The sequence below is a fragment of the Oncorhynchus kisutch genome, unplaced genomic scaffold (genome assembly GCF_002021735.2).
Source record: "Oncorhynchus kisutch isolate 150728-3 unplaced genomic scaffold, Okis_V2 scaffold3051, whole genome shotgun sequence".
NCBI lineage: Eukaryota > Metazoa > Chordata > Actinopteri > Salmoniformes > Salmonidae > Oncorhynchus > Oncorhynchus kisutch.
In genome coordinates this window covers 414,263-436,128 of record NW_022264996.1, presented here as the reverse complement: position 1 = coordinate 436,128, position 21,866 = coordinate 414,263, and the positions used below count along the sequence as shown (strand labels likewise).

At 42.4% G+C, this 21,866-nt stretch overlaps 1 protein-coding gene across 2 annotated transcripts in view; it reads left to right on the top strand.

Annotated features, from left to right (window-relative positions):
- LOC109885323 (myelin regulatory factor-like protein) overlaps positions 1–21,866 on the top strand; it is a 50,314-nt gene that overhangs the window by 12,712 nt on the left and 15,736 nt on the right. For both annotated transcript variants that reach the window (XM_031820127.1, XM_031820125.1), the window contains exons 3-17: positions 3,645–3,735; positions 4,590–4,651; positions 4,826–5,300; positions 5,920–6,156; positions 7,413–7,608; positions 9,767–9,843; positions 10,034–10,144; positions 10,611–10,701; positions 11,338–11,538; positions 11,682–11,900; positions 13,045–13,214; positions 19,269–19,332; positions 19,441–19,517; positions 21,458–21,529; positions 21,689–21,741. In XM_031820127.1, the coding sequence (XP_031675987.1) occupies positions 3,645–3,735; positions 4,590–4,651; positions 4,826–5,300; positions 5,920–6,156; positions 7,413–7,608; positions 9,767–9,843; positions 10,034–10,144; positions 10,611–10,701; positions 11,338–11,538; positions 11,682–11,900; positions 13,045–13,214; positions 19,269–19,332; positions 19,441–19,517; positions 21,458–21,529; positions 21,689–21,741 (2,196 nt within the window). The remainder of the gene's footprint in view (positions 1–3,644; positions 3,736–4,589; positions 4,652–4,825; positions 5,301–5,919; positions 6,157–7,412; positions 7,609–9,766; positions 9,844–10,033; positions 10,145–10,610; positions 10,702–11,337; positions 11,539–11,681; positions 11,901–13,044; positions 13,215–19,268; positions 19,333–19,440; positions 19,518–21,457; positions 21,530–21,688; positions 21,742–21,866) is intronic.

Below are 21,866 nucleotides of genomic sequence, written 5' to 3'. Positions count from 1 at the left end.
AGGGAGCCTCTATGAGAGCTGTGTCCTGGCTGATAACAGTGACTACTACTGTCTCCTACAGTACAGGGAGCCTCTATGAGAGCTGTGTCCTGGCTGATAACAGTGTCTCCTACAGTACAGGGAGCCTCTATGAGAGCTGTGTCCTGGCTGATAACAGTGACTACTACTGTCTCCTACAGTACAGGGAGCCTCTATGAGAGCTGTGTCCTGGCTGATAACAGTGATTACTACTGTCTCCTACAGTACAGGGAGCCTCTATGAGAGCTGTGTCCTGGCTGATAACAGTGTCTCCTACAGTACAGGGAGCCTCTATGAGAGCTGTGTCCTGGCTGATAACAGTGTCTCCTACAGTACAGGGAGCCTCTATGAGAGCTGTGTCCTGGCTGATAGCAGTGACTACTACTGTCTCCTACAGTACAGGGAGCCTCTATGAGAGCTGTGTCCTGGCTGATAACAGTGACTACTACTGTCTCCTACAGTACAGGGAGCCTCTATGAGAGCTGTGTCCTGGCTGATAACAGTGACTACTACTGTCTCCTACAGTACAGGGAGCCTCTATGAGAGCTGTGTCCTGGCTGATAACAGTGTCTCCTACAGTACAGGGAGCCTCTATGAGAGCTGTGTCCTGGCTGATAGCAGTGATTAGTACTGTCTCCTACAGTACAGGGAGCCTCTATGAGAGCTGTGTCCTGGCTGATAGCAGTGACTACTACTGTCTCCTACAGTACAGGGAGCCTCTATGAGAGCTGTGACCTGGCTGATAGCAGTGACTACTACTGTCTCCTACAGTACAGGGAGCCTCTATGAGAGCTGTGTCCTGGCTGATAACAGTGTCTCCTACAGTACAGGGAGCCTCTATGAGAGCTGTGTCCTGGCTGATAACAGTGATTAGTACTGTCTCCTACAGTACAGGGAGCCTCTATGAGAGCTGTGTCCTGGCTGATAACAGTGTCTCCTACAGTACAGGGAGCCTCTATGAGAGCTGTGTCCTGGCTGATAGCAGTGATTACTACTGTCTCCTACAGTACAGGGAGCCTCTATGAGAGCTGTGTCCTGGCTGATAACAGTGACTACTACTGTCTCCTACAGTACAGGGAGCCTCTATGAGAGCTGTGTCCTGGCTGATAGCAGTGTCTCCTACAGTACAGGGAGCCTCTATGAGAGCTGTGTCCTGGCTGATGGCAGTGATTAGTACTGTCTCCTACAGTACAGGGAGCCTCTATGAGAGCTGTGTCCTGGCTGATAACAGTGTCTCCTACAGTACAGGGAGCCTCTATGAGAGCTGTGTCCTGGCTGTTAACAGTGTCTCCTACAGTACAGGGAGCCTCTATGAGAGCTGTGTCCTGGCTGATAGCAGTGATTAGTACTGTCTCCTACAGTACAGGGAGCCTCTATGAGAGCTGTGTCCTGGCTGATAACAGTGACTACTACTGTCTCCTACAGTACAGGGAGCCTCTATGAGAGCTGTGTCCTGGCTGATAACAGTGTCTCCTACAGTACAGGGAGCCTCTATGAGAGCTGTGTCCTGGCTGATAACAGTGTCTCCTACAGTACAGGGAGCCTCTATGAGAGCTGTGTCCTGGCTGATAACAGTGACTACTACTGTCTCCTACAGTACAGGGAGCCTCTATGAGAGCTGTGTCCTGGCTGATAACAGTGACTACTACTGTCTCCTACAGTACAGGGAGCCTCTATGAGAGCTGTGTCCTGGCTGTTAACAGTGTCTCCTACAGTACAGGGAGCCTCTATGAGAGCTGTGTCCTGGCTGATAGCAGTGACTACTACTGTCTCCTACAGTACAGGGAGCCTCTATGAGAGCTGTGTCCTGGCTGATAGCAGTGATTACTACTGTCTCCTACAGTACAGGGAGCCTCTATGAGAGCTGTGTCCTGGCTGATAGCAGTGACTACTACTGTCTCCTACAGTACAGGGAGCCTCTATGAGAGCTGTGTCCTGGCTGTTAACAGTGTCTCCTACAGTACAGGGAGCCTCTATGAGAGCTGTGTCCTGGCTGATAACAGTGACTACTACTGTCTCCTACAGTACAGGGAGCCTCTATGAGAGCTGTGTCCTGGCTGATAACAGTGACTACTACTGTCTCCTACAGTACAGGGAGCCTCTATGAGAGCTGTGTCCTGGCTGATAACAGTGACTACTACTGTCTCCTACAGTACAGGGAGCCTCTATGAGAGCTGTGACCTGGCTGATAGCAGTGATTACTACTGTCTCCTACAGTACAGGGAGCCTCTATGAGAGCTGTGACCTGGCTGATAGCAGTGATTAGTACTGTCTCCTACAGTACAGGGAGCCTCTATGAGAGCTGTGACCTGGCTGATAGCAGTGATTAGTACTGTCTCCTACAGTACAGGGAGCCTCTATGAGAGCTGTGTCCTGGCTGTTAACAGTGTCTCCTACAGTACAGGGAGCCTCTATGAGAGCTGTGTCCTGGCTGATAACAGTGACTACTACTGTCTCCTACAGTACAGGGAGCCTCTATGAGAGCTGTGTCCTGGCTGATAACAGTGACTACTACTGTCTCCTACAGTACAGGGAGCCTCTATGAGAGCTGTGTCCTGGCTGATAACAGTGACTACTACTGTCTCCTACAGTACAGGGAGCCTCTATGAGAGCTGTGTCCTGGCTGATAGCAGTGATTACTACTGTCTCCTACAGTACAGGGAGCCTCTATGAGAGCTGTGACCTGGCTGATAGCAGTGATTACTACTGTCTCCTACAGTACAGGGAGCCTCTATGAGAGCTGTGACCTGGCTGATAACAGTGATTACTACTGTCTCCTACAGTACAGGGAGCCTCTATGAGAGCTGTGTCCTGGCTGTTAACAGTGTCTCCTACAGTACAGGGAGCCTCTATGAGAGCTGTGTCCTGGCTGTTAACAGTGATTACTACTGTCTCCTACAGTACAGGGAAGCAAGCCTGTAGGTGATGGATCACACTCTGATACGCTGTAATGGTTACATACTGATATTAACGATGGGTTAGTTTCACGTGGTGACCTATAACCTTGGCAGATTCATGTTCTGTAGGGAAGAGCGAGAGAGCAAGATCTAGAGAGAGAGAGGGAGCAAGATTTAGAGAGAGAGAGAGAGAGGGAGCAAGATTTAGCGAGAGAGGGAGCAAGATTTAGCGAGAGAGGGAGCAAGATTTAGCGAGAGAGGGAGCAAGATTTAGCGAGAGAGGGAGCAAGATTTAGCGAGGGAGGGAGCAAGATTTGCCGAGAGAGGGAGCAAGATTTGCCGAGGGAGGGAGCAAGATTTGCCGAGGGAGGGAGCAAGATTTGCCGAGGGAGGGAGCAAGATTTGCCGAGGGAGGGAGCAAGATTTGCCGAGGGAGGGAGCAAGATTTGCCGAGGGAGGGAGCAAGATTTGCCGAGGGAGGGAGGGAGCAAGATTTGCCGAGGGAGGGAGGGAGCAAGATTTGCCGAGGGAGGGAGGGAGCAAGATTTGCTGAGGGAGGGAGCAAGATTTGCTGAGGGAGGGAGCAAGATTGGGAGAGGGAGCAAGATTGGGAGAGGGAGCAAGATTGGGAGAGGGAGCAAGATTGGGAGAGGGAGCAAGATTTAGAGAGCGACTGGGAACCAGAATGAGGCACTTGTGAAATGTAATGAAAAGTGTGTGTGTTTCCAGGATGCCAGGATATGAGTGGGGTCCTGGAGAGTGCTGTGGTGGACACCAGCATACTGGAACAGTACCTCAACAACGACATGGACCCAACATTGTAAGCATCCATGTTTACTTTCTTGTACCTGAAGGGTAAATCTGTTTCCAGGACCATCTAATACCTGCTAAGCATCCATGTCCATCTACCACCCATAAACACAGCAGCTGTGTTAAATGGAATGGACGACACACATAAGTGTTGACAACACAACGGCACAATCCTAGAGCTGGGGTGTCCAACCCTCCTCCTGGAGACCTACTGGTTCTGGGGTGTCCAACCCTCCTCCTGGAGACCTACTGGTTCTGGGGTGTCCAACCCTCCTCCTGGAGACCTACTGGTTCTGGGGTGTCCAACCCTCCTCCTGGAGACCTACTGGTTCTGCAGGCTTTTGTTCCTGCCCTACACTGTAGCTGCTGCAGGTGGGGCAGCTCTCCACCATGGCACCAACAGCTACAGCTGTAGGCTTTGTTGTTAACTAGTCAAGACAATGACACGTTAGGTAAGCAGAGAGAAAGGCTAGTTCTAGAAACCTTGTCTTTGGAGGGCCGTGTCTGACTGTGTCTTTGGAGGGCCGTGTCTGACTGTGTCTTTGGAGGGCCGTGTCTGACTGTGTCTTTGGAGGGCCGTGTCTGACTGTGTCTTTGGAGGGCCGTGTCTGACTGTGTCTTTGGAGGGCCGTGTCTGACTGTGTCTTTGGAGGGCCGTGTCTGACTGTGTCTTTGGAGGGCCGTGTCTGACTGTGTCTTTGGAGGGCCGTGTCTGACTGTATCTTTGGAGGGCCGTGTCTGACTGTCTTTGGAGGGCCGTGTCTGACTGTGTCTTTGGAGGGCCGTGTCTGACTGTGTCTTTGGAGGGCCGTGTCTGACTGTGTCTTTGGAGGGCCGTGTCTGACTGTGTCTTTGTCTTCCTAGCATGTTACCAGAGTCACCACCAGATTCTGGTTCAGAACCGTGTTCACCTCCGCAAATACCAGGTGAGCCACTGTGAAAATGAAACCTTCTTCCTTTATTGGCAGTACTTTATCAACAACGGTTGATAGGAATCTCTTTTAATGCCAAGTGTTACAAACAGTACAACCAGACCATAATAATAAAACGTTCCTATTTTAATGAATGATATGACTGCCTTTGCCCTGTTCCTAACCTAGACGTGAGCTACGGTTACCAGGAAGTCTTCCAGACAGTGACACGTCCTCCAGCCTCATCGTGCCGATATAAAGAGCTGGCACCACAACCCCCACCACACCCAGGACTGCCATACCACCAGGGGCTGACTAACTCTTACACCAAGGCAGGCACATCTCCAGGCTCACTGCCCCACAACCCCCCCCTCCACCACCCCCACTACCTGAGCCCAGGGGAGAGCTATATACAGGCTAACACTGCCACCACACCACCCGTCCACCACAAGGCTCTCCAGCAGCATCAGCCTCCTCCACGCCAGGGCCTGGCAGACAGCTACCCCAGGGCCAACGCACCCCCGGTCCCAGAACTACCTCCAGGCCAAGCCCCATACCTAGCCCCAGGCCTCAGGCTGCCCTCATCCTGCCTACTACCTGTGCCTGGATGCCCTTCAGAACCAGGATATTCATACCTGCCTCCCACAGCTGGTCAACACACAGGGTGAGAACTACTACTAAACCACCGTACAGCACATAAACTACTAAACCACCGTACAGCACATCAACTACTAAACTACCGCACAGCACATAAACTACTAAACTACCACACAGTACATATGGGTACATAAACTACTAAACTACCATACAGTACATATGGGTACATAAACCACTAAACTACCGCACAGTACATATGGGTACATAAACCACTAAACTACCACACAGTACATATGGGTACATAAACTACCAAACTACCGTACAGCACATGTGGGTACATAAACTACTAAACTACCACACAGTACATATGGGTACATAAACTACTGAACTACCGTACAGCACATATGGGTACATAAACTACTAAACTACCATATAGTACATATGGGTGCATAAACTACTAAACTACCGTACAGCACATAAACTACTAAACCACCACACAGTACATATGGGTACATAAACTACTAAACTACCGTACAGCACATAAACTACTCAACCACCGTACAGTACATATCAGTTTGAGAATGACAGTCAAAATATGTTTTACTTCAACGGGATATGAATGTTTTAACAGTTCCCTCTTATCCTCTCCTCTTCCTCCTCTTCTTCCTCTTCCTCTTCCTCTTCAGCCTTATATTGCCTGACTGTAGGAAGAGAAGACGAACAGAACCCCTTGAGGTACAGAACCATTTAGTGGCTGTTCCTATAGCAGGGGGCTCTGAGAGGGGAGGCGGTGACGTCCCGTCCTATGACAGTGACGGGGCCACAGAGAGCAGCTCTGGAATGGGGACCTATCAGCTCCTCACCTGGGATCACTACCAGCCTGGCCTGTGGACACCGCTCTACAACAGTAACTATGACATCCTGTGAGTGTCCTTCTGCCTTGACGTTCCCTCACTCTTCACCAAGGCTCATGCCTTCTAAACTGCCTGTCTTAGTCTCTAAACTCAAAGGCTATTCAACTAACGCTACATTCTTTTAAGGGACTGATTTTGTTCAAGTTAGGCGCAAGGGGAGCAAATATTTTTCACTTTCTATGTCTGACAATGTCATAACTCATCAGTAACATATTTGTCATTTGTTAGCCAGCAGTAAAATGGTTTTAGTCATGAGTCGTTTTGGTTAAATAATTTGGTTAAATTATAGACTTAAATGGACACAATTGACTCCTACTGTATGTTATTCTTATCGTACTTGGTCATTCATAATTATAAACTGGGTGGTTTGAGCACTGAATGCTGATTGGCTGAAAGCTGTGGTATAGCAGACCGTATGACACAACATGTATTTTCACTATTCTAATTACGTTGGTAACCAGTTTAAAATAGCAAAAAGGCATCTCATAGGTTTGTGGTACATTGCCAATATACCACAGTTAAGGGCTACCCTGTTCAAAGGCTCTTAAATATTATGTCTTGCCCCTCCACCCTCTGACACACACATCATCCATTTCTCCGTTGTCTCAAGGCTTAAAACTCCTTCTTTAACACGTCTCCTCCACCTTCATCTACACTGATTGAAGTGGATTTAACAGGTGACATCAATAAGGGATCATCTCTTCTAACACCTGGATTCACCTGGTCAGTCTATGTCATGGATTCACCTGGTCAGTCTATGTCATGGATTCACCTGGTCAGTCTATGTCATGGATTCACCTGGTCAGTCTATGTCATGGATTCACCTGGTCAGTCTATGTCATGGATTCACCTGGTCAGTCTATGTCATGGATTCACCTGGTCAGTCTATGTCATGGATTCACCTGGTCAGTCTATGTCATGGATTCACCTGGTCAGTCTATGTCATGCATTCACCTGGTCAGTCTATGTCATGGATTCACCTGGTCAGTCTATGTCATGGATTCACCTGGTCAGTCTATGTCATGGATTCACCTGGTCAGTCTGTCATGGATTCACCTGGTCAGTCTATGTCATGTAAAGATCACCTTCATCTACACTGATTGAAGTGGATTTAACAGGTGACATCAATAAGGGATCATATCTTCTAACACCTGGATTCACCTGGTCAGTCTGTCATGGATTCACCTGGTCAGTCTGTCATGGAAAGAGCAGGTGTTCCTAATGTTTTGTCACTCAGTGTAGCTCGCTCTATCGTCTCTCCACAGCCCTTCCCCCGCTTACCATGTGGACACCGATAAAGGTTTCAACTACTCCACAGCTGACGAGTCCTTTGTGTGTCAGAAAAAGAACCACTTTCAGGTCACAGTTCACGTAGGGATGGCCGGAGACCCCCTGTACGTCAAAACACCCAACGGCCCTGCGCCGATAGAGAGCTTCCACATCAAGGTGTTTGGCGTGAAGGTTAGTTTAACGCCTTCCCAATATGCAACACGAACTTCCCTGGAACATCAGCGGTTGACCTCGGCAGACTACTTCAGATGATGCCGAGGACATTAAAAGCACTTAGAGTTTTTGTTAGTATGTAAGTTAGCAGAGTTGGGTAGATTACTTCCTAAATGTCCCCCGGTACTCCCCAACCCTGCTAGTTCTCCCCAACCCTGCTAGTTATCTATACTTTGACCGTTTGTTCTCATCAACCCTGCTAGTTATCTATACTTTGACCGTTTGTTCTCATCAACCCTGCTAGTTATCTATACTTTGACCGTTTGTTCTCATCAACCCTGCTAGTTATCTATACTTTGACCGTTTGTTCTCATCAACCCTGCTAGTTATCTATACTTTGACCGTTTGTTCTCATCAACCCTGCTAGTTATCTATACTTTGACCATTTGTTCTCCCCAACCCTGCTAGTCATCTATACTTTGACCGTTTGTTCTCATCAACCCTGCTAGTTATCTATACTTTGACCGTTTGTTCTCATCAACCCTGCTAGTTATCTATACTTTGACCATTTGTTCTCCCCAACCCTGCTAGTTATCTATACTTTGACCGTTTGTTCTCATCAACCCTGCTAGTTATCTATACTTTGACCGTTTGTTCTCCCAACCCTGCTAGTTATCTATACTTTGACCGTTTGTTCTCATCAACCATGCTAGTTATCTATACTTTGACCGTTTGTTCTCACCAACCCTGCTAGTTATCTATACTTTGACCGTTTGTTCTCACCAACCCTGCTAGTTATCTATACTTTGACCGTTTGTTCTCATCAACCCTGCTAGTTATCTATACTTTGACCGTTTGTTCTCATCAACCCTGCTAGTTATCTATACTTTGACCGTTTGTTCTCACCAACCCTGCTAGTTATCTATACTTTGACCGTTTGTTCTCACCAACCCTGCTAGTTATCTATACTTTGACCGTTTGTTCTCATCAACCCTGCTAGTTATCTATACTTTGACCGTTTGTTCTCATCAACCCTGCTAGTTATCTATACTTTGACCGTTTGTTCTCACCAACCCTGCTAGTTATCTATACTTTGACCGTTTGTTCTCACCAACCCTGCTAGTTATCTATACTTTGACCGTTTGTTCTCACCAACCCTGCTAGTTATCTATACTTTGACCGTTTGTTCTCACCAACCCTGCTAGTTATCTATACTTTGACCGTTTGTTCTCACCAACCCTGCTAGTTATCTATACTTTGACCGTTTGTTCTCATCAACCCTGCTAGTTATCTATACTTTGACCGTTTGTTCTCATCAACCCTGCTAGTTATCTATACTTTGACCGTTTGTTCTCACCAACCCTGCTAGTTATCTATACTTTGACCGTTTGTTCTACCCAACCCTGCTAGTTATCTATTCTTTGACCATTTGTTCTCCCCAACCCTGCTAGTTATCTATACTTTGACCGTTTGTTCTCCCCAACCCTGCTAGTTATCTATACTTTGACCGTTTGTTCTCATCAACCCTGCTAGTTATCTATACTTTGACCGTTTGTTCTCACCAACCCTGCTAGTTATCTATACTTTGACCGTTTGTTCTCACCAACCCTGCTAGTCATCTATACTTTGACCGTTTGTTCTCATCAACCCTGCTAGTTATCTATACTTTGACCGTTTGTTCTCATCAACCCTGCTAGTTATCTATACTTTGACCATTTGTTCTCCCAACCCTGCTAGTTATCTATACTTTGACCGTTTGTTCTCCCCAACCCTGCTAGTTATCTATACTTTGACCGTTTGTTCTCCCCAACCCTGCTAGTTATCTATACTTTGACCGTTTGTTCTCCCCAACCCTGCTAGTTATCTATACTTTGACCATTTGTTCTCCCAACCCTGCTAGTTATCTATACTTTGACCGTTTGTTCTCACCAACCCTGCTAGTTATCTATACTTTGACCGTTTGTTCTCCCCAACCCTGCTAGTTATCTATACTTTGACCATTTGTTCTCCCAACCCTGCTAGTTATCTATACTTTGACCGTTTGTTCTCACCAACCCTGCTAGTTATCTATACTTTGACCATTTGTTCTCCCAACCCTGCTAGTTATCTATACTTTGACCGTTTGTTCTCACCAACCCTGCTAGTTATCTATACTTTGACCGTTTGTTCTCTGCAGCTTGAGGCACAGACTCACAAAGTCACCATAGAGCAGTCCCAGCCGGATCGCAGTAAGAAACCATTCCTGCCAGTCAAGTGAGTGTCCCGTCCTCCATGTCACTATACTCTGTACTGTGGACTGCCGTGTTCAATGTTGGGAGTGTAATCTGTCATATCTGAACAATGACACAATTGTGATTTAAAAGGTATACGGTGCATAGCCAAAAAAGGGGCGAGTTGGATTGAATCTCGGGACTAAATTTCTGAATAACATCTCGTCCCTCAGAGTGAGTCTACCAGGGGACAAGATCACTAGAGTTACTCTGGGAAGACTGCACTTCAGTGAGACCACTGCCAACAACATGAGGAAGAAGGGTAAACCCAACCCTGACCAGAGGTTGGTTATTGCCGTGTTATTGCCGTGTTACTGCCGTGTTACTGCCGTGTTACTGCCGTGTCATTGCCGTGTCATTGCCGTGTCACTGCCGTGTTACTGCCGTGTTACTGCCGTGTCACTGCCGTGTCATTGCCGTGTCACTGCCGTGTCATTGCCGTGTCACTGCCGTGTCACTGCCGTGTCATTGCCATGTCATTGCCGTGTTACTGCCGTGTCACTGCCGTGTCACTGCCGTGTCATTGCCGTGTCACTGCCGTGTCACTGCAGTGTCACTGCCGTGTCATTGCCGTGTCACTGCCGTGTTACTGCCGTGTCATTGCCGTGTCATTGCCGTGTTACTGCCGTGTCATTGCCGTGTCATTGCCGTGTCATTGCTGTGTCACTGCCGTGTTATTGCCGTGATACTAATATCGGCATTGAAAACAGTTTCAACATGTCGTTCCATGTGTCCTTGTGTTATGACCAGGTACTTCCTGATGGTGGTGGGTCTGTACGCCACAGTGAGGGAAGAGAGTTACCTGCTGATAGCGTTCATGTCAGAGAGGATCGTAGTCAGGGTCAGTACTGAACCAGAAGTACCAAAGCAGGGATCATCAACTGTTGAGCAGATATATTCTTTTTTTTCTCTCTGAAAACTTGGGGGGCCAAATGAGACCACCCCGGGGGCCAAATGAGATCACCCCGGGGGCCAAATGAGACTACCCCGGGGGACAAATGAGACCACCCCGGGGGCCAAATGAGACCACCCTGGGGGGCAAATGAGACCACCCCGGGGGCCAAATGAGACCACCCTGGGGGGCAAATGAGACCACCCCGGGGGCCAAATGAGACCACCCCGGGGGCCAAATGAGACCACCCCGGGGGCCAAATGAGACCACCCCGGGGGCCAAATGAGACCAGCCCGGGGGACAAATGAGACCACCCCGGGGGCCAAATTTGGCGCGGAGGACACCAGTTGGGGAACCCTGTACTAAAGTATTTAAAAGCATGAGACTCAAGCACTAAGTACTAAAGCATACTAAAGCATGGGACTCCTTGCTAAAATTTAAGATTAAATAAAGAATTTATAAAAATGTAATCAAATGTAGTTCCTACCATGATTCCATTGGACAATTAGTTCTAGAATGCACCGTGATCTGAATGGAACCAACCGTAACCAGAACTCTAAACTCTTCCGTGTTCCTCCACTACAGGCGTCGAACCCGGGCCAGTTTGAGAACGACAGTGAGGTGTTGTGGCAACGAGGACAGGCTCCGGATGCGGTGGTGTGCCAGGGGAGGGTGGGCATCAACACAGACACCCCCGATGAAGCCCTGGTGGTCTGTGGCAACGCTAAGATCATGGGGCAGGTTATGCATCCCTCCGACCGCCGCGCAAAACACAACATACAAGAGGTAGGAAGCAGCACATGCTCTTATATAATAGCTATCAAAATAAGGATTTGGGTGTGAAATAACAGGAAGGAACATAGAAAATGCCTTCACAGTGGCCCAGGGAAGGATATCTTACCTGACGGGACAATATTTCAACTGTGTAGGTGGATTCAACAGAACAGTTGAAGAGAATATCTCAGATGAGGATTGTGGAGTATGACTACAAGCCTGAGTTCGCCTCAGAGATGGGGATCGATCACATACATGAAACGGGCATCCTAGCCCAGGAGGTGAAGGAGCTGCTGCCCACTGCTGTCAAAGTGGTAGGGGACATCACCTGCAGCGACGGAGAGAGGATCCACAACTTCCTCATGGTGGACAAAGTACGTGTCCGTCCGCATGACATTTAAGGCCTGATAACATATGATCAGTGTGATAATCAGTATGAGGATTGTCAAGAGATCTGAGTTGTTGGCCCACTTTGGGGCGGCAGGGTAGCCTAGTGGTTAGAGGCAGGGTAGCCTAGTGGTTAGAGCCAGGGTAGCCTAGTGGTTAGAGGCAGGTGGCCTAGTGGTTAGAGGCAGGGTAGCCTAGTGGTTAGAGGCAGGTGGCCTAGTGGTTAGAGGCAGGGTAGCCTAGTGGTTAGAGGCAGGGTAGCCTAGTGGTTAGAGGCAGGGTAGCCTAGTGGTTAGAGGCAGGGTAGCCTAGTGGTTAGAGGCAGGGTAGCCTAGTGGTTAGAGGCAGGGTAGCCTAGTGGTTAGAGGCAGGGTAGCCTAGTGGTTAGAGGCAGGGTAGCCTAGTGGTTAGAGGCAGGGTAGCCTAGTGGTAGCCTAGTGGTTAGAGGCAGGGTAGCCTAGTGGTTAGAGGCAGGGTAGCCTAGTGGTTAGAGGCAGGGTACCCTAGTGGTTAGATGCAGGGTAGCCTAGTGGTTAGAGGCAGGGTGGGCCTAGTGGTTAGAGGCAGGGTGGGCCTAGTGGTTAGAGGCAGGGTGGGCCTAGTGGTTAGAGGCAGGGTGGGCCTAGTGGTTAGAGGCAGGGTGGGCCTAGTGGTTAGAGGCAGGGTGGGCCTAGTGGTTAGAGGCGGGGTGGGCCTAGTGGTTAGAGGCGGGGTAGCCTAGTGGTTAGAGGCGGGGTAGCCTAGTGGTTAGAGGCGGGGTAGCCTAGTGGTTAGAGGCGGGGCAGCCTAGTGGTTAGAGGCGGGGCAGCTTAGTGGTTAGAGGCGGGGTAGCCTAGTGGTTAGAGGCTGGGAAGCCTAGTGGTTAGAGGCGGGGTAGCCTAGTGGTTAGAGCGGTGGGCCAGTAACCGAAAGTTTGCTGGATGGAATCCCCGAGCTGACAAGGTAAAAATCTGTCTTTGTGCCCCTGAACAAGGCAGTTAACCCACTGTTCCCGGGTAGTTTCTCATTGTGAATAAGAATGTGTTCTTAACTGACTTGCCTAGTTAAATAAAGGTTCAATAACGAATAAAATCAAGTTTTACTTTGAAGAACAAAACACTGTACCATTTCTATGCTATTTGTCCCCCATAGGAGCAGATCTTCATGGAGAATGTAGGGGCTGTGAAGCAGCTGTGCAAGGTGACTGACAACCTGGAGAACAGGATTCAGGAGCTGGAGGTGTGGAACACACGGTCAGCCAAGCTAAAGGACATGGGCAGCCCTGCTAACAGCAACAACCCTGCTAACAGCAGCACTAAAGGGTAATGTCACAGTGCCACCAGGGGGTGCTATTTCTCTATGGCCTATTGCCTACAAGTTCTCTTTCAGTTTTCAAAATAATTTGGAGACACTGAGAGATTTTCACCCAACATAAAAACATTTGTTTTAGTACATTCAGTCAGTCGGTTTAGTCAGGTACTCAGGGACTCTTTTCAGATCCCTGCTGTGTTTCAACCATTTTCACATTTTATTTAACCTTTTATATTACTAGGCAAGTCAGTTAAGAACAAATTCTTATTTACAATGACAGCCGACACCGGCCAAACCCGGACGACGCTGGGCCAAGTGTGCACCGCCCTATGGGACTCCCAATCACGGCCGGTTGTGATACAGACTGGTGTGTATAAGACAGTGGGGTTGTACTGAGGATGGTTGACCTCTGGATTTGTTGTGTGTCTGTCAGGGTCACTCTTATGGGGACCATCAACACTTCCTCAGCTCAACCACAACAGCCTTCTGCATTATGCCTCCTGTACTGTCAAATATCTCCACTTTATTGTAGCTTAGGAATCTCGCCTTTTGGAAGGACTGAGTTTGTACTTGTAATGGACTGGATGACTGAATGCTCAGCGTTCTTTCGTTTCTAATACATTTTCAACTGTCATTATTTAACGTGTTTCAACTGTCATTATTTAACATGTGTTTCAACTGTCATTATTTAACGTGTTTCAACTGTCATTATTTAACGTGTTTCAACTGTCATTATTTAACATGTTTCAACTGTCATTATTTAACGTGTTTCAACTGTCATTATTTAACGTGTTTCAACTGTCATTATTTAACGTGTTTCAACTGTCATTATTTAACGTGTTTCAACTGTCATTATTTAACGTGTTTCAACTGTCATTATTTAACGTGTTGTGTTTCAACTGTCATTATTTAACGTGGTGTTTCAACTGTCATTATTTAACGTGTTGTGTTTCAACTGTCATTGTTTAACGTGTTTCAAATGTCATTATTTAACGTGTTGTGTTTCAACTGTCATTATTTAACGTGCTGTGTTTCAACTGTCATTATTTAATGTGCTGTGTTTCAACTGTCATTATTTAACGTGTTGTGTTTCAACTGTCATTATTTAACATGTTTCAACTGTCATTATTTAACATGTTTCAACTGTCATTATTTAACATGTTTCAACTGTCATTATTTAACGTGTTGTGTTTCAACTGTCATTATTTAACGTGTTTCAACTGTCATTATTTAACGTGTTTCAACTGTCATTATTTAACGTGTTTCAACTGTCATTATTTAACGTGTTGTGTTTCAACTGTCATTATTTAACATGTTTCAACTGTCATTATTTAACGTGTTTCAACTGTCATTATTTAACGTGTTGTGTTTCAACTGTCATTATTTAACGTGCTGTGTTTCAACTGTCATTATTTAATGTGCTGTGTTTCAACTGTCATTATTTAACGTGTTGTGTTTCAACTGTCATTATTTAACATGTTTCAACTGTCATTATTTAACGTGTTTCAACTGTCATTATTTAACGTGTTTCAACTGTCATTATTTAACGTGTTGTGTTTCAACTGTCATTATTTAACGTGGTGTTTCAACTGTCATTATTTAACGTGTTGTGTTTCAACTGTCATTGTTTAACGTGTTTCAACTGTCATTATTTAACGTGTTGTGTTTCAACTGTCATTATTTAACGTGCTGTGTTTCAACTGTCATTATTTAATGTGATGTGTTTCAACTGTCATTATTTAACGTGTTGTGTTTCAACTGTCATTATTTAACATGTTTCAACTGTCATTATTTTACATGTTTCAACTGTCATTATTTAACATGTTTCAACTGTCATTATTTAACGTGTTGTGTTTCAACTGTCATTATTTAACGTGTTTCAACTGTCATTATTTAATGTGTTTCAACTGTCATTATTTAACGTGTTGTGTTTCAACTGTCATTATTTAACATGTTTCAACTGTCATTATTTAACGTGTTTCAACTGTCATTATTTAACGTGTTGTGTTTCAACTGTCATTATTTAACGTGTTTCAACTGTCATTATTTAACGTGTTTCAACTGTCATTATTTAACGTGTTGTGTTTCAACTGTCATTATTTAACGTGTTTCAACTGTCATTATTTAACGTGTTTCAACTGTCATTATTTAACGTGTTGTGTTTCAACTGTCATTATTTAACGTTCTGTGTTTCAACTGTCATTATTTAATGTGCTGTGTTTCAACTGTCATTATTTAACGTGTTGTGTTTCAACTGTCATTATTTAACGTGTTTCAACTGTCATTATTTAACATGTTTCAACTGTCATTATTTAACATGTTTCAACTGTCATTATTTAACGTGTTGTGTTTCAACTGTCATTATTTAACGTGTTTCAACTGTCATTATTTAACGTGTTTCAACTGTCATTATTTAACGTGTTGTGTTTCAACTGTCATTATTTAACATGTTTCAACTGTCATTATTTAACGTGTTTCAACTGTCATTATTTAACGTGTTTCAACTGTCATTATTTAACGTGTTTCAACTGTCATTATTTAACGTGTTGTGTTTCAACTGTCATTATTTAACGTGGTGTTTCAACTGTCATTATTTAACGTGTTGTGTTTCAACTGTCATTGTTTAACGTGTTTCAACTGTCATTATTTAACGTGCTGTGTTTCAACTGTCATTATTTAATGTGCTGTGTTTCAACTGTCATTATTTAACGTGTTGTGTTTCAACTGTCATTATTTAACGTGTTTCAACTGTCATTATTTAACGTGTTTCAACTGTCATTATTTAACGTGTTGTGTTTCAACTGTCATTATTTAACGTGGTGTTTCAACTGTCATTATTTAACGTGTTGTGTTTCAACTGTCATTGTTTAACGTGTTTCAACTGTCATTATTTAACGTGTTGTGTTTCAACTGTCATTATTTAACGTGCTGTGTTTCAACTGTCATTATTTAATGTGCTGTGTTTCAACTGTCATTATTTAACGTGTTGTGTTTCAACTGTCATTATTTAACATGTTTCAACTGTCATTATTTAACATGTTTCAACTGTCATTATTTAACATGTTTCAACTGTCATTATTTAACGTGTTGTGTTTCAACTGTCATTATTTAACGTGTTTCAACTGTCATTATTTAACGTGTTTCAACTGTCATTATTTAACGTGTTTCAACTGTCATTATTTAACGTGTTGTGTTTCAACTGTCATTATTTAACATGTTTCAACTGTCATTATTTAACGTGTTTCAACTGTCATTATTTAACGTGTTGTGTTTCAACTGTCATTATTTAACGTGCTGTGTTTCAACTGTCATTATTTAATGTGCTGTGTTTCAACTGTCATTATTTAACGTGTTGTGTTTCAACTGTCATTATTTAACATGTTTCAACTGTCATTATTTAACGTGTTTCAACTGTCATTATTTAACGTGTTTCAACTGTCATTATTTAACGTGTTGTGTTTCAACTGTCATTATTTAACGTGGTGTTTCAACTGTCATTATTTAACGTGTTGTGTTTCAACTGTCATTGTTTAACGTGTTTCAACTGTCATTATTTAACGTGTTGTGTTTCAACTGTCATTATTTAACGTGCTGTGTTTCAACTGTCATTATTTAATGTGCTGTGTTTCAACTGTCATTATTTAACGTGTTGTGTTTCAACTGTCATTATTTAACATGTTTCAACTGTCATTATTTTACATGTTTCAACTGTCATTATTTAACATGTTTCAACTGTCATTATTTAACGTGTTGTGTTTCAACTGTCATTATTTAACGTGTTTCAACTGTCATTATTTAACGTGTTTCAACTGTCATTATTTAACGTGTTGTGTTTCAACTGTCATTATTTAACATGTTTCAACTGTCATTATTTAACGTGTTTCAACTGTCATTATTTAACGTGTTGTGTTTCAACTGTCATTATTTAACGTGTTTCAACTGTCATTATTTAACGTGTTTCAACTGTCATTATTTAACGTGTTGTGTTTCAACTGTCATTATTTAACGTGTTTCAACTGTCATTATTTAACGTGTTTCAACTGTCATTATTTAACGTGTTGTGTTTCAACTGTCATTATTTAACGTTCTGTGTTTCAACTGTCATTATTTAATGTGCTGTGTTTCAACTGTCATTATTTAACGTGTTGTGTTTCAACTGTCATTATTTAACATGTTTCAACTGTCATTATTTAACATGTTTCAACTGTCATTATTTAACATGTTTCAACTGTCATTATTTAACGTGTTGTGTTTCAACTGTCATTATTTAACGTGTTTCAACTGTCATTATTTAACGTGTTTCAACTGTCATTATTTAACGTGTTGTGTTTCAACTGTCATTATTTAACATGTTTCAACTGTCATTATTTAACGTGTTTCAACTGTCATTATTTAACGTGTTTCAACTGTCATTATTTAACGTGTTTCAACTGTCATTATTTAACGTGTTGTGTTTCAACTGTCATTATTTAACGTGGTGTTTCAACTGTCATTATTTAACGTGTTGTGTTTCAACTGTCATTGTTTAACGTGTTTCAACTGTCATTATTTAACGTGCTGTGTTTCAACTGTCATTATTTAATGTGCTGTGTTTCAACTGTCATTATTTAACGTGTTGTGTTTCAACTGTCATTATTTAACATGTTTCAACTGTCATTATTTAACATGTTTCAACTGTCATTATTTAACATGTTTCAACTGTCATTATTTAACGTGTTTCAACTGTCATTATTTAACGTGTTTCAACTGTCATTATTTAACGTGTTTCAACTGTCATTATTTAACGTGTTGTGTTTCAACTGTCATTATTTAACGTGTTGTGTTTCAACTGTCATTATTTAACGTGTTGTGTTTCAACTGTCATTATTTAACATGTTGTGTTTCAACTGTCATTATTTAACATGTTGTGTTTCAACTGTCATTATTTAACATGTTGTGTTTCAACTGTCATTATTTACCATGTTGTGTTTCAACTGTCATTATTTAACGTGTTTCAACTGTCATTATTTAACGTGTTTCAACTGTCATTATTTAACGTGCTGTGTTTCAACTGTCATTATTTACCATGTTGTGTTTCAACTGTCATTATTTAACGTGTTTCAACTGTCATTATTTAACGTGTTTCAACTGTCATTATTTAACATGTTTCAACTGTCATTATTTAACGTGCTGTGTTTCAACTGTCATTATTTAACGTGTTTCAACTGTCATTATTTAACATGTTTCAACTGTCATTATTTAACGTGCTGTGTTTCAACTGTCATTATTTAACATGTTGTGTTTCAACTGTCATTATTTAACATGTTGTGTTTCAACTGTCATTATTTAACGTGTTTCAACTGTCATTATTTAACGTGTTTCAACTGTCATTATTTAACGTGTTTCAACTGTCATTATTTAACATGTTGTGTTTCAACTGTCATTATTTAACGTGTTTCAACTGTCATTATTTAACGTGTTTCAACTGTCATTATTTAACGTGTTGTGTTTCAACTGTCATTATTTAACGTGTTGTGTTTCAACTGTCATTATTTAACGTGTTGTGTTTCAACTGTCATTATTTAACGTGTTGTGTTTCAACTGTCATTATTTAACATGTTTCAACTGTCATTATTTAACGTGTTTCAACTGTCATTATTTAACGTGTTTCAACTGTCATTATTTAACGTGCTGTGTTTCAACTGTCATTATTTACCATGTTGTGTTTCAACTGTCATTATTTACCATGTTGTGTTTCAACTGTCATTATTTAACATGTTGTGGTTCAACTGTCATTATTTAACATGTTTCAACTGTCATTATTTAACGTGCTGTGTTTCAACTGTCATTATTTAACATGTTTCAACTGTCATTATTTAACATGTTGTGTTTCAACTGTCATTATTTACCATGCTGTGTTTCAACTGTCATTATTTAACGTGTTTCAACTGTCATTATTTAACATGTTGTGTTTCAACTGTCATTATTTAACGTGTTGTGTTTCAACTGTCATTATTTAACATGTTGTGTTTCAACTGTCATTATTTAACATGTTGTGTTGATAATATATGTGTTGTGTCACACAGGAAAATAAACAGACACAGCAGTGTTCCACCACCACAGAAGCCAACACCTCTCAACTCTGTCAAGGTGAGGTAGAACTGCAGAAAGACTGTATACTTGTATAAGAACAGGTGTACAGCAAGTCTGAATCAAACTAAAGTAAAACCATTCATATTCATATTTATTCTCTTGTAGGCGAAGTTCCACCACTGCTTAAAACACAAGTTTGTCCAAGTCAGCATGATCATTCTGGTAGCAACAATGGCTTTCTGGTAAGACTTCCTGTTACAACTGAGGAGCAGATGTTCATGTTACTTTCATATTGAAACAAAAAGTATGACTGCTTTGTTAGAAAATACCTCTGGATATTGAAGCACTGCAATATACAGGTAACTGCCAAAGTAAAGGAAACATGAAGTGTCTTACTAGGGGCGTTGGGTCTCCACCAGCCAGAACAGCATCAATGCACCTTGACATAGATTCTACAAGTGTCTGGAACCCTATTGGAGGGATGTGACCCCATTATTTCACCAGACAATTCATAGTTTGGTGTTTTGTTGATGGTGGTTTCAGGCGCTGCTTCAGAATCTATAAATGTTCAATTGGGTTGAGATCTGGTGACAGAGACGGCCAGGGCATATGGTTTACATCGTTTTCATGCACATCGAACCATTCTGTGACCACTCGACCCCTGTGGATCTGGGCATTGTCATCAACGGGGGTATAGCCATGGTAACCTAAATAATGGCCAAAATAATGTACCTAAGCATGGTAATATATATAATAACCTTAAGCATGGTAGTATAAATAATAACCCTTAAGCATGGTAACATAAATAATAACCCTTAAGCATGGTAACATAAATAATAACCCTTAAGTATGGTAATATAAAATAAATAATAACCCTTTAACATGATAATACAAATAATAACCCTTAAGCGTGATAATAGAAATAATAACCCTTATGCGTGATAATAGAAATAATAACCCTTATGCGTGGTAACATAAATAATAACCCGTAAGCGTGATAATAGAAATAATAACCTTAAGCATGATACATCATAAATAATAACCCTTAAGCGTGGTAATATAAATAATAACCCTTAAGCGTGGTAATATAAATAATAACCCTTAAGCATGGTAATATAAATAATAACCCTTAAGCATGGTAATATAAATAATAACCCTTAAGCGTGGTAATATAAATAATAACCCTTAAGCATGGTAATATAAATAATAACCCTTAAGCGTGGTAATATAAATAATAACCCTTAAGCGTGGTAATATAAATAATAACCCTTAAGCATGGTAACACATCATAAATAATAACCCTTATGCATGGTAGTATAAATAATAACCCTTAAGCATGGTAATATAAATAATAACCCTTAAGCATGGTAATATAAATAATAACCCTTAAGCGTGGTAATATAAATAATAACCCTTAAGCATGGTAACACATCATAAATAATAACCCTTATGCATGGTAGTATAAATAATAACCCTTAAGCGTGGTAATACAAATAATAACCCTTAAGCATGGTAATATAAATAATAACCCTTATGCATGGTAGTATAAATAATAACCCTTAAGCGTGGTAATACATCATAAATAATAACCCTTTAGCGTGGTAATACATCATAAATAATAACCCTTAAGCGTGGTAATACATCATAAATAATAACCCTTAAGCGTGGTAATACATCATAAATAATAACCCTTAAGCGTGGTAATACATCATAAATAATAACCCTTTAGCGTGGTAATATAAATAATAACCCTTTAGCATGCCAGGATGTTAATTGCTTAATTAACTCAGGAACCACAACTGTGTGGAAGCGACTGCTTTCCATATACTTTGCATCCCTCATTTACTCAAGTGTTTCCATTATTTTGGCAGTTACCTCTACCTGAATATAATATAATATTGAATGCATAAAGCTTGATATATTCTGATAACTGTATCAGAGAAATCAAAATGTGAGAAAAGGTAGACTATCAGATGGGATGGGGTGGGACGTGACTGTATAAAAGCATTGGAGAGGTTAGAATATAGAAGTTTACTCTTCCTTTTCATAAATCGACTCTTGAATTGTTTTGTTGTTGATGTACCTGCATTGTAAGTCCCCTGGTCTGGGCCTGACAATGTTGTTTTCTTTTCTTATGTAATGTGTTATGAAGTGTTATGACATCCCTATGTCTCTTCCACAGTTCTATTGCCATCACAGCTCTCTACATGCTGACTCTGAGAGACGACGCCGGCATGCTGCTTCCTGGAAACACGTAAGACACACCACTGATCTGGCTTCACAAACTACAGATGCCGCCAGCGTTTATCTGCCAAGAATACTACTGAGACTCAAACTGTATCATCTGTGCCAAATGCTATCCAGAATGGAATGTGAAATTCATTTCAAAGGTCATATGTTTTTTTATTTGCAGCAACGAGACTACTGTGCATCCTCTCTACACCACAACAGTCAGTACTACCTCAGGTAAACAACCTCTCTACACCACAACAGTCAGTACTACCTCAGGTAAACAACCTCTCTACACCACAACAGTCAGTACTACCTCAGGTAAACAACCTCTCTACACCACAACAGTCAGGACTACCCTG